At 41.6% G+C, this 13,806-nt stretch overlaps 1 protein-coding gene across 3 annotated transcripts in view; it reads left to right on the top strand.

Moving 5' to 3' along the window:
• The first annotated feature begins 5,319 nt into the window (after positions 1-5,319).
• Positions 5,320-13,806, top strand: part of Cntln (centlein) — a 271,988-nt gene continuing 263,501 nt past the window's right edge. For all 3 annotated transcript variants that reach the window (XR_007977034.1, XM_052176700.1, XM_052176701.1), the window contains exons 1-2: positions 5,320-5,756; positions 9,606-9,694. Coding sequence is in view for 2 of the 3 variants with exons in the window: in XM_052176700.1 (XP_052032660.1) it covers positions 5,397-5,756; positions 9,606-9,694 (449 nt within the window). In the remaining variant the exon portion in view is untranslated. The remainder of the gene's footprint in view (positions 5,757-9,605; positions 9,695-13,806) is intronic.

Here is a 13,806-nt window from a genome sequence, read left to right on the forward strand (position 1 = left end):
AAACAAACTGAAAGAAAAAAATGCATGATCATTTCATTAGATGCTGAGAAAGCATTTGACAAAATCCAACACCCATTCATGATAAAAGTCTTGGAAATATCAGGAATTCAATGCCTGTACCTAAACACAGTAAAAGCAATATACAGCAAACAAGTAGCCAACATCAAACTAAATGGAGAGAAACTTGAAGGAATCCCACTAAAATCGGGGACCAGACAAGGCTGCCCACTCTCTCCCTACCTGTTTAATATAGTACTTGAAGTCCCAGCCAGAGCAATTCGACAACAAAAGGAGGTCAAAGGGATACAAATCGTAAATAAAGAAGTCAAAATATCACTATGTATAGACGATATGATAGTATACCCCAAAAAATCCACTGGAGAAGTCCTAAACCTGATAAACAGCTTCAGCAAAGGAGCTGGATATAAAATTAACTCAAATAAAATCAGCAGCCTTCCTTTCTTCAAAGGATAAACACTCCTAAAAATATGTATGACTCTTTTTAAAAAACTGAAGGAAAGTCCAAGTGAGGATACTTGAATCTCATTTAGAAGGGGGAATAAAATAATCACAGGAGGCTGGATTACCAAAAGCTGAGCAGCAACTTTGGGGGTCCTGGGTCATCACGGACTCCCCCATCAGGAAGGCCCTTCTCTGGTCTCAGTTCCTGTCTCAAGGCCCCACCTTCCACCTATAGTGGAATAATTGACCTCTACCTGTAGGCTTCCCCACCAGATGCCCTGTACTGGATGCCAAAGCCTTGAGAACAGTGCCAGCCATCTTCTTGAGAAGGGCCTTCCTGAATAGCAGAGGAGCCTGGGTCCTGAAGGGGTGGCAGGGAGGGGAGAAGGAGCCTGGATTGTCCCCACCCCCTGAGGGAGTTCCCCTTGACCCCCATCCTCAGGGCTTATATATAGATTATAAATGTATAAGGGGGGAAGGGATGGGTGGGAAGGGGTTGTGTGGCTGGAGTCTCACTTCACCTCTTCTCTTCCCCTAATCCCCTATCCCTGGGACTTTTTGTTAAAAACGAATAATAAAAGAATTAAAAAAATGAAGGAAAGCCCAAGTGAGTATGCTTGAATCTCATTTAGAAGGGGAAAAATAATCATAGGAGGTAAATGGAGGGAGGGAACTGGGTGGGAGACAGGATAGCCACGAGAATGAATGGAAATCTGCAATTGGTGGTGGTGGGGAGGAGGAAGGCATATTGAGGACATGTCAGAGACCTTGGATAAGAGAGGCACACAAGAATCAATGGGGGTAACCTTAGCTGTGACTCACAGCATTAGTAATATGAAATATGAAGAAGCTAACCCCTGTAGTCAGGCAGGAACTTCAGTGGAGTGATAGGAACATCAACCCACCAATAAAACTTTTGACCTAAAATCTATCCTGTCTATAAGAAACAGGGACAGGAGATAGAGCAGAGACTGAAGGGATGGCCAAGCAATAACCAGCTCAACTAGAGACCCATCCCTAGGGCGAGCTCCAATCCCTGACACTATAAATGATACTCTGTTATGTTTGAGCTAAGAGTCTAGCATGATGGTCCTCTGAGAGGCTCCACCCAGCAGCTGATTTAGACAGATGCAGACATCCACAGCCAAAGAGACAGTGACTGCAGCTTGGGGACTCTTATGGAAGAAGTGGGGGAAGGATTGAGCACCCCAAAAGGGATAGGAACTCCATAGGAATAACAATAGAGTCAACTAACCTGGACACCTGGGGCTCTAAGAGACTAAACCACCAACCAAAGAGAATACACAGGCTGGACTTAGCTCCACACACACCCTGCCACACACACAGACAAGCAGATGTTCAGCTTGGTCTTCATGTAGGTCCAGATCAACTAGAGCAGAGCTATCCCAAAAGCTGTGGTCTGAATGTAGGACATGTTCTCTTAGCTACCCTGTTCAGCCTCAGTGGGAGAGGATGTGCCTAGCCTTATAGAGACTTGATGTGCCAGGGTGGGAAGATGCCAGTGGGGAACTTCACCCTCTCAGAGAAGAAGGGGAGAGGGATTGTGGAAGGGGGTGACCAAGAGTTAGGGCAGAGATCAGGATATAAAGTGAATAAAAACAAACAGGCAAACAAAAATTGTCAGTAAAGAACTCTGGTAATTAACAGCAGCCCTATAAACAACAGTCATAGAGCCATTCTAATTTAAAATGGTCAAATAGCTGGGCATGGTGGCCCAGGCTTGCAATCCCAACTCTTGGGACTCAGAAGCCAGAGGTGGGTAAGTTTGAAACTACATTCTGAGACTGTTAACTCAAGACAAATAATTGACAACATCAACAAACTTAGAAATTGAAACAAACAAAACTCAAAGGGCTTAAAGAGATAATTCTAAGAAGATAAACAAATGTCCAAACACATTCAGGGATAGTCAATGCCACTGGTCAATGGAAGCAAACAAACATACAACAAAATAAGCCAAAGCCACACACATAATAAACAGTAGCTTGTGTGTTAAGAGAATAAAAACCATAGCCCAAAACAAAACAAAATATACACATTGGCATAGATGGAGAGAAACTGGAGCCCTAATACACCACTGACAGGAATGAAAAATGATATAAGTATAAAAGACTCAGGGGGGTCTTTAAAATTAACCAATCACTGAATGTTTTAGAGATTTCACTCAGAGAATTAAACATGGAATTTCCAAGAAAACCCTACACATCAATGCTATAGCAGTTTTATCCATGATAGGTAAGTGATGGAAATAATGTAAGCACCCACTGACTGATGAGAAGATAAAGAAAAAATGTGGTTTATCCACACAATAAAGTATTATTCATCTACAAAAACACAAGAGGCTGGAGGACCAACTCTTCAGTTAAGAACATTTGTTGGTCTTGCAGACTACCCAGGATGGTTCACAACCACCAATATCTCCATTACAGGAAGGTGTCCAACATCCTCTTCTGACTTTGGTTGGCATCAGGCATGCATGTGGTACACATACATACATGCAGACAAACACACACACTAAAATAAATCTTTCTTTAAAAAAGAATTAAGTACTGATATATGCTACAACATGGGTGAATTCTGAAAATATGTTATGTAAAAGCAGACATAAAAGCTTACATAGTACAACACTACATTCTTACATGTTTAGAATAAAAAATGCACAAGAAAAGACAGTAGTTGGTGATTTATGGAGTTAGTGGGAGGAAGAATGTGAAATGACTTAATGGGTATGGGGGTTCTGATTTGAGATGATAAAAATGTTCTAGAACTAGACTGTGGGGATGGTTACTAACATACTACTACTTCATTCATAGTTGTAATAATTTAAAACGGTATGTGATAAATTTTATGTTAAGTGTATATTGCCATAATAAAAGTCTTCTAAAAGATTTGCCTAGGCAAAGATACAGATTTAAGATTATCCTTTGAGAGAATCTATCTCCCTATCTTGTATTATCTATCTTATATCTATTATCCTATGTATATTCATATTACTTCTATCATCTATCTATCATCTATCAATGGATTGAAGAGACATTGCATCAAACACACTAGAAATCACAGGAGAAAACATTTCATTGCTTTGCCAAAGAATCTTTCTAGGATTAAATGAACAAATAAGAGCTAACCAGTAGGAGGCACTCGCATGTGTTTCAGGCCACACCAGTGAATTCTCAGTGTCAAGCCCAGTCAAATAGCAAAGATTCTTAGAATGTAGTGCTTTGTTTCAAATAACCTTTGAGATGATAGGCATTGGTTTTTGAATTAAATGGATTTAAACTCTAGTTGCTCTAATATAACATCAGACATGGATTGTCATGAAATTTACAATGACCCATGAACTCTCAGTTTCTTCACTAGTACAATGCAGATGACATCTAATTTAATATAAGATAAGTGAATTAAATTTGAAAATTATCTTGGACTCGGCAAATGTTAAATGCTCAGTATGATAGCTCTTTGTAAGACAAGTTTGTGTACTTTTCCTTTTTGTGTGTATAGGTACCTACGTGTGTGGAGAGCTGAGGTCCTGTGACTCCTTCAATCACCCTCCATCTCAGTTTTTGAGACAGGGCCTCTCAATGAACATAGACCTTGCAGTTTTGTTTAGATTGGCTGGCCAGAGAGTCACAGGACCTGGTCTCTGTCTCCTAAATTCTGGGATTCCAGGTCTGCCAACATCATGCTAGGTGGGTTCTGAGGGATTGAACTCATGCTTGCGCAGCAAGCACTGCATGGACTAAGCCACGGTTGTACATGTACTGTAAACATGTAATTCTCTAATACCCTTTGCAATGTGGGCAGGATGATCAGAGGTAGTCTCTGGCATGCTGACTCAGTATTGGTAAAGAGCATTTGAAAATGGTAACTCACGGTGGGAATCTCAATCACTACGTCAAATCTCTCCAAGTATTCTGTAATCTTTTCCCAGAAAACAAACAAACAAACAAACAAACAACAAAAACCAAACAGTAACAAAAAGTAATTCTATCTTTCTTTGAAATTCAGCCCAGCATGCATGCGTTCAAGAGTTTAGTAATATCGGGGAAGTGTCTTAAGGACAAAGAAAGGTTTTTTGAAGTTTATAGCAAAGCAAGTAAGAAAAGGCCAGAGACTAAAAAAGTGAGTCAGTCTCATTTCTTTCATCAGACTCCGTTGCTGACTTTAGATCAGTCCAAGGACACCAAGTTGTTGGGCTTTGTAGGACAAACTTGCTCTGATATCCAGCCAAGGGATAAAGAAATTGACATAAAGACTCAAAGGAAACCATGACTCTTGCAAAACAAAAGACAAAGGGTGTAGGAAGGATCATAATTCAAGTGGGAAGCCTGCTCGATAGTCCCAGCTCAGCACAAGGCTTTCCGCGTCTCCTTGACTTCAGTCGGTTAGATGTCAGCCGCATGTAAGGCAGCGTTGCCAAGGGGTGTGAAGAAAACACTTAACTCTAAAACCTATTCCCTGATCCTCAAGGAGCTTACAACAGCGTTGGAGAGATTAGCGGGGTAACTAACACTTGAGGGCGGTCAATGAAACGTGAAAAACGAGTTGGCAGAAGCCTTGGAGGAGGAGGAATTCACAGTTCAGGATCACTGGGGGCTGGGGGCTTGTCAGGAAGGCTTTAAGAGGGGGGATGTAAAGGAGGCCCTCGGTGGAGCTAGGGTTTTAGGAGGGCCGGAAAGCCAGGCACTTCGGACAGTGGAGGCGCCAGCAAAACTCTTGCGGGTCGAGCCCCCTCTGGCCCTGCGCGCATGCGCAGTTCACCTCAGCTGCCCGCGCTCAGCGCTCCACCAGCGAGCGCGGGACAAGGCGGGAAAAGCTCCGCGCATGCGTAGGACGGCAGGCCAGGCTCCTCAGGATGGGGAAGGGAAGGTGGAGTTTTCTAGCGGGAACTTGACCCGTTAGGCGCCGCGGCCATGGCGGCGCGCTCGCCGTCTTCCCCGCCGCCTCCGCCCCCGGTGCGACGGTCCAGCCGCCGGTCCCAGCGCGTCGGGCGCGGAGCCGAGGTGCACGCTGTGCGCAGCGAGGCCTCGGGTCTGGCTGGTGCCGCGAGGGCGGTGGTCGCGGATAAAAGCGACTTAATCTGGAGGGGCGAAGAAGGGTCAGGGGGACGGCGAGGGTCGGGGCGGGCCGGGGCCGCTCTAGCTCCAGTCGCCAGCGTGCCCGCGGGGTCCTGGTGGCCAGAGGGCCTCCCCTCGGTGGAGGCGAAGGCGACGCGATCGCAGCTGCTGGAGGAAGAGCTGAGCAGCCTAAAGGAGGAGCTGGCCCTGTGTCAGGTATCAGGACTGGCCGCCGGCCTTCCCGTCCACCGCCCGGGCCGGGGGAAACGCGCCCATCACCGCCGCCGGAGCTCAGGCTCGCGGCTCCGAGCACCCAGCGAGCCCTCCGGGGACGCGCCCTCCAGGCTCCACGCCCTGGCTCGGCTGGCTGTCTGGGCTGCAGGCTCTGTCCCGCTGGCCGCAGACCCTGGTTTCGATTTGATAGATGCTCTCCAGAGACTCCTTCCTCAAAGCCCAAGTTCCTGGTGCTGTCTAGTGGTACCCCATGCCCACGATCATGAATTGAAATAAACAGGGTTGTGTCAGAAAAAAATAAAATCCACCGATGGAAGTAGCCCGGTTTTAAATTTCAAATCTACACTTACCCATGTTCTTGCCTCATTAAACTTAAGTTCCAAACACAATCACAGTTTTCAGAAAGCTTTGGGACCTGGGACTTCACGCTTAGGATGCTCCGTATTCATTTATTAACGTAGGGTGAACCCATAGACCACGAATTCGAAATACTTTTATGTGAACTTGGTAGAGGAAGGCAGTTGTTAGAGCAGCTGCACTCACATTACTTCCCAGACTAGTTTGAGGGTTTGCTTGTATAGTACTGTGAGCTTGCCTGTCCTTCAGCGCAGAGATTATTATTATTGGTTTTGCCTTCTTCCCACCATCTCCTTAGATTTGGCCCAAATTTAAATAGGGTTAGGAAATGAAAAGAGGATTCATTCAGGTCTTTAAACAAAGATCACTGTATGTAAGAGACACTAATTAGAAATTGCCAATACCAAAAACAGCTTTTCGGGCAGTATTATCACTTTAGCAATAAACTCTCTTACAGTATGCTCTGTGGGTTCTCTTGCTCCATTTTATAGATCTTTGCTGTAAAGACAAGAGAATCTTATTTAGCTTGGATATATCTTTGTTTAGCAGATTGGGGGGGGGGTAATTATGGAACTGCTCCCCTTTCAGTTTCTCATTTTCTATTTGCTGGCAAAACAGCTCAAGGAAGTCTACAGGAGACAAATGAGCTAAGGCATTTTGTCCACTGTAAAACTCACCCTTGAGGAATTTAAAGATGTGTGGCCATTCTAAAGGCTTAAGATTCTGTACACAATTTCTATACCGTCTCCTCTCATATTTATAACCTTAAAGATGAAACTACCAGAATGGCACTGGCCTTTGGGATCTTGGGCACTCCTGGACTAAGAAATGATGGCAATACTTGAGGCAGATGTAAGAAATAGAAATGGTCCTAATTAGCTTAGAGTGGCAATTCTTGAAATCTGATGATATTAGGAGATGACCAGAGATATTTCAGTAATAGATTCCAAGAAAGGAGGTTTGCAGTATCCCTCATCATTGAGATTATAGCCAAACCAGGTTCCTGCTCTTAGGGAGACTAAGGGAAAATAATTAAACTAGTTGTAGTGTAACAAAGTTAAACCTTTAGGTTTTTCATGTGAATTCTACTTATTATTCACCCACAAATCACAGAAACTGAGAATATATAATATCAATATATTGTTAGTAATTGCAACCTAAAGTAAAAAAATCATTTTATATCTCAACTTACATGGAACACATACAGATATAGAGCACTTGCAGAGGTATATCCAGTTGCAGAGAGATTACTTACCATAACAATGTCATCAATTCTCATAAGTTTCTTTAAAAATATTACTGAGATTCAAATAATATTTAAGCCCTGTAAGGGTCAAACATGCAGCTTTGGAAAAAGAACTTTGCTCCTGAGTGTATTACCATGAGTAGTACTTGATTTATGTTAGTTTCTTTTTCTAATATTTAACTTATTTGATTATCTATTATCAGTGAAGAAGTTTGGGTGATTCCATGTACCTTGGAGTACCTCGGGAAAGTGACATGGTGGAAAACAAATGTTTCTCTTATATGAGCACCTAGTTGTATTATCTAGTTAAGCATTTTTACGTCTGGTCCCAGGTTAGAAAGGAAATTTCATGAAGGAAAGGCTGATTAGATGGAGTGAAAAGCTGTCTATTGTGTTTACAGAGGGGAGGAGAGCTTATAATTGTAGCATTATCCTAAGGTGTTTTCAAGGAATGTTCATGATGTTTTTATCCTGTATTTAATTTCTTTAGAGATTATTTTCAGCCTTTTATTTGTTGCTATGCCGTCTTCCAAGACTAAATCCCTTTGTGGCAAAATGCAGGAGAGAATGTGTATGTGCACATCCATCACCATTTGTAGACTAGCAGATGAAACAAAAAGATGTTGGATTTGTGGTGTGTATGTGTGTGTGTGTGTGTGTGTGTGTTGTAGCAGCCAACAACATTTACTAACCATAAACCAGTTTTGGATGAAAATTATTTAGGGCTTTGAAGTGACAGACATATATATTCATTACCAAATTTAATGATACACTTATTGAAAGTATATGATACTGGGAATCAGAATATTTGATCAAAGAACTAATAAGTACCGTTTGTTTAGCTATATTGAAGCCTTGTCCAGTTATTACAAATAAAAACCAGAAAGACTTGAGAATGCATTTTGCAGTTGTGTTCCTCACATAGTTAGAAGCTATGCTCTATGTCTGATAGAGTATTGTTTTGTTTAATGCTTGATATGGGCGGTCCCAGCCCACTGTGATAGGGACCATCCCTAGGCTGGTGTTCCTGGATTGTGTAGGGAAGCGTGATGAGCAAACAAGTAAGCAGCACTCCTAGGGACTTGTGCTCCAGTTCCTGCCCCAGGTCCCTGCCCTGCTTCTATTCCTGCAATAGAAGGACCTGTTTACCTGTTACAATGCATGGACTGTGGTCACATGCACAAGCCAAATAAATCATTACTCCCCAGAGGGGCTTTTAGTTATGATTTTCTATGACCACAGCCATAGAAAGCAAACAAGGACAGCTGGCAAGATGACTTAGTGGGCTAGAGTGCTGCTTGGTTCCAAGCAACACTCTGGAAGTTGTTGGAAGGAGAGAAACAGCTCCCAAAGGTTGTTCTGCCTTGCCGTTCACAGACACACTGTGGCAAGAGCGTGCCCCATTCATATTCTCCCCCCAATAACACATTCAGTCCAACTTCTGCTGGCCATATATACTCCTGTGTGAGCCCTTCCACTAGAGCGCAGTTGACCTTCAGGGCCACAAAACTTCAAGAAAACTGACTTACCTCCTCCAGAAGCCATCAGCTGTCTACAGCCTCTCAAGCAGGGGTGCTTTTCCTCTAGCAAGGAAATCTTACTGGAAGACATTGCAGAATAAACGGGGTGGGAAAGTGAGGCAGAAAGGGCAGCCAGCTCCTCTTTCATGGGGTTTTGCGGTCGAGGAACTGGGAGATGGAGCAGTGGGTGAAGAGCAGCTTTCTCTTAGAGGAAGTACACATTGATTTTGGTATTTTCAGCATATCCACCACAAACCAAGGGTGGAGTGGCAGCACTCTCAGCATTACAGTGTAGGCCACCAGTGTAAGGAATGTTGAAATTAAGGCTTTCCTACAAACTTTTAAAAGTCTATTCAAAATTATTTTTCGCGTGTATAAGTACTTCGTCTGCATGCACCTCTGTGTATCATGTGTCTGCAATGTCCAAGGAAGCAAAAGGTGGGCATCAGATGCCCCCGGCCTGGAGTTTCCGATGGTAGTAAGCCAGAATGCGGGCTCTGAGCATCGAGCCTCTGTTCTCTAGAAGAGCACCAAGTGCCCCGACCCGCTTGGCCATGGCTTCGCCCCAGGCCCTTCCTGCTATGCTTTAAATGGACTCATTGGTATAATTATAGACCTCATGGAAAAATGCTTTTTCAAATTTAAATTTAACATAATATCTCTTATGAATATAAAACAGTGCACTTAAATGCTTTTTATTTCCTTAAGGCTGACAAAGAATTTGTATGGTCTCTGTGGAAACGTCTTCAGGCAACTAACCCAGATCTCACTCAAACTGTCAGCTTGGTTGTGGAAAGGTGAGCTTTTACATTTTTTTTTTCATGAGTGTTGGGTTTGTTGGATTTGTTTATCTTCAGTATAAAGTTTCTAACTATCTATGTCCCCAGAAGATTAATTTGATTTCCAAGTGACTTGACAAGCATAATCACATTATTGTAATTACTATGTTCTCTCTGTCTCTCTGTCTCTGTCTCTGTCTCTGTCTCTCTCTCTCTCTCTCTCTCTTACACACACACACACACACACACACACACACACACACACACACAGAGTATGTATCCCACATTGACCTTGCACTTGCTGCGTAGCTGTGGATGAGCCTGTAATCCCAGTTTGCCTGCCTTTTCCTCCCAAGTGCTGGGGTCTTATTCATATGTTGACATGGATAGTTAGTTGGTAAGAGAAATCTATAGCTTAGACACTACTAAAGAGAGTGTATAAGGGATGCCATCTTTTTGGGAGTCGTTCCCATAGTCTGGTTTTGTACTCCACAGGCTGCCCTGAAAGAGAACTTCCTAAGCTGACTCAGTTTTCCTCATTATGTAATTGTGGTGTGTACTTGAAAACCTGAGATGACTTTGCCAGAGTAGAGAAAGTTGAGGAATAAGTTGAAAGTTTTCATTTATTCTTCAATATTGCCCCATAGGGATGCTCAGTCATTTAACTGTAGATTATGGTGCCTCTCCGTGGTCATTAGAAGCACCGCAGTGGTACTGGTACTCCTCATCACACATTTAGTGTGCAGTGGTCCCCTGACACCAGCACAGTGATTAACACACTTGCTTTCCTATTAAATGGATTTCATTATGTTTCCTAAATGAGAAGCTAAACATATGGATATCTTTTCGTTCCCTTGTTTCTTTGCTGGAATCAAGCTCCTTTAACCTGTGCATCCTTTTCCATGACTACTGCTGTGTTCTTGTTTGGAGTCTCTAGCTCTGGTGTCATTCTAATATTCTATGTTATTTTTCATGTTAAGATCTGTGGTACATGCCGTTCTAATTTTACCATCCTTGTTTATTGTAGACCCCTAAAATACTGTAAATTGGCTCTTCCTCATGTGGCTTGTGTCCAGTTTGTCACTCACATGTCCCTTTTGATGACCAGAATTGTCTTTTTTTAAGCTCCCAGGTTGCTTCTGCAGTGCACTGAGATTAAATGATTCCCATTTCTATTTTTAATGTGAAGCAGTGTAAGTCTTCTTGAAAAATCTTGGCTGTTGAATTGATATTTCTGTGATCTCATTCCTCATTCATCTTTTTTCTTAATATTTTTCCAACTTAAAAAGCTATCCTCAATTTTTATTTGCTTTTTGGTTGAATAGACATAAATAGTGAAATATCACTAGGCTATGTTCTCATCCTTTATAATTTCCATTTTATACTTTTAATATACAAATATTTGTATTTATAGAACTGTTTATGTATATATTATAAATAAATACATATTGGAGGTATATACTCAAACTCAAAAGCTTTTGGTTGTTAAGATGTATAATAATAATATTTGGAGAATATTGCTTTATAACTACGACTTTCAAAACATGATGGATATAATTTGTGCATAATTAGTAAGATTCCTCTAGAGGAACAGAACTAATAAAATGAATATGTATCATAAAGGATTGATTAGACTGGTATACACAATGTGAGCAGGGTAATCCAACAATGTTTACACACTAGAAAGGCTAAGAACTCGGTAGCAACTCAGTCAGTGATGCTGGATGCATGAGCATCACAGGGTGGTACTGAAGGCCATCGGAAAGCCAAAGAAGCTAGCTTCCCAGATCACTGTGAGACTACAGGAGCAATAGCAGCAACGGAGGAGATCCACTGATTAGCAAGGAGTAAAGATGAGCTGACAAAAGCAACAGCTTCCATGGGCCTCTTTATGTCTACGAGGTACTGTGTAGAGTGGTGAAGATTTTCTCTACTGACTTAATCTATACTGGAAACACCCTTAAGGTCTTTCCCCAGAGGCTTGTCTCTTAGTTAATTCCAGATCAAGTCAGGTTGACAACTGTGATGGTTAGTCTGGATTGTCAACTTGGCTGGATCTGGCACTGAGCATTCACTGAGGTATTTTTGGATCAGATTATTTTAAGTGGGAAGACCCATCCTAAATATGGGTGGCATTTTTTGGTGAAATCCCAGATAAAATGACATGGAGGAAGAAGAACTTTGCTTTTGGCAACTTAACATTCACTCTTGTTGGCACATTCATTGACCTTGTTGCTGCTACTGTGATTCTTTTGCTTTTTGGGTTTCAAACATAGACTGAAGATCAGAAACTCTCTAGGAATCCTCTAGGCCTTTAACACCATATTGGGACTGCTGAGAATCCAGTCTCATGGACTGAGAAACTAGTGGTTTCTCAGCTTCTATGGTACGATACAGATGGTGTCGAACAATTCTGGCTATATTGTACAAACCAGTCTAATAAATTCTCATTTAAGATGCATATATTTTATCATTTCTGTTTCTAAACCAGTTTAATAATCTCTCATTTAGTATGCATACATTCTATCATTTCTGTTTCTCTAGAGAATCCTGAATAATACAACTGTGGTGATTTGAATAGGTTTGTTCCCCATAGATTCATGTGCCTGAATGCTTGACCATAGGGAGTGGCACTATTAGTAGATGTGGCCTTGTTGAAGGAAGTGTGTCACTGTGGGGGTAAGCTTTGAGGTCATATATGCCCAAGCCACACTCAGTGTGGCACACAGGCTCCTTCTGAGCTTGTGGATCAAGATGTAGAACTCTCAGCTCTATCTCCAGCACTATGTCTGCCTGGCCACTGCCATGCTTCCTACTATGATGGCTAAGTAAACCAGACCCAGTTAAATGTCTTCCTTTATGAGAGGTGCCATGGTCATGGTGTCTCTTCACAGCAATGGAAATGCTAAGACAACAACTAAGACTAATATCACTCAACATATACTTGAAAAAAATGTTTAAAGTGCTATTCTTATTGAGAGACATACACAATGCACCAAATCTCTAGGTTTGGATCCAAGAATCTTTTTAAAAATAAACTTTTCAGATAATTCTGATGTAGTACATAAATCCTGCTATGAAATGTTTTAAAATTTGAGTTGATTTTTAAAACTGGAAACCTGTTAGTACAGTTTCTAATGTTATGACTATGTAAATATTTTCTAGAGAGTCAGCATATTTACATTTGTTTAAAAAGGCAAACTCTGTCACTCAACCTGAGTCTTTCAAAAAGGGATGTTCAAAATATTAAAGGCAAATAGAAATAAAACATTAATCTATTATTTGACCACAGCTAATTAATTACCATTAATTACACAAATTATGCTCTGCCTAGGAATGACCATATATAAACTTAGGTTTGCTTAGACAGTATTCACCACTGCTTTGGAATTTATAGTTATCATTCTTTGTACTTTTTCTTATAAAGCATTATTATTGAATGTAGTTGGGGTCTAGGTTGGACGTTACCAGTTATTGAAAGGATTGAATAAGTTCTTACACAGATTTGCAAAACAAACAAGAGAATTTTATTTGTAGCTAAGTGACAATATAATTTATAGAGGGATATACTGCCAAGAGCAGGAGAAGGCCCCACAAGGAAGGAGACTCGTGGAATTCCAGTAGAATTTAGAAGAGCATAGTGAAGAAAGTTTTTTTTTTAATTTTTGAATGACATATTAAGCCATTCATTCATTTTTCTCACTGTGTCTGTCCCTTCCCATATACCTCTCATTTTCATCATATGAACACCCAACTATGCAAAGGCATAAGATGGTAAATAAGAAACTGTGTCTAAAAGTTCCTTTGAACAACTCGGTTTGCCTTACCTGCATCCAAAGCCAGTTTAGGTCAAATTGGTCCATATGTGTGTACTTGATTCACTGGGAATACCCTTGAAAAGAAACTGTCTAAATTAGATTATTATTATTAGATGTATTGGTTAGAGTTCTGGCTAGTGTTGTGTTATTGTTCCGAGATGGGAGCACAGGTAGCCAGATGCAGGGAGAAGTTTGAGAGGCTTTTGGCATTGTTAGACTCATTGCTTGGTGAGGGGTATGTGTGTGTGCACACTACATGCAAGTTTCTAGTAGGCTGCCAAGGACACGACGAGAACCAGGAGTGAGCGCCTG

The sequence above is a fragment of the Apodemus sylvaticus genome, chromosome 3 (assembly GCF_947179515.1).
Source record: "Apodemus sylvaticus chromosome 3, mApoSyl1.1, whole genome shotgun sequence".
NCBI classification, from domain to species: domain Eukaryota; kingdom Metazoa; phylum Chordata; class Mammalia; order Rodentia; family Muridae; genus Apodemus; species Apodemus sylvaticus.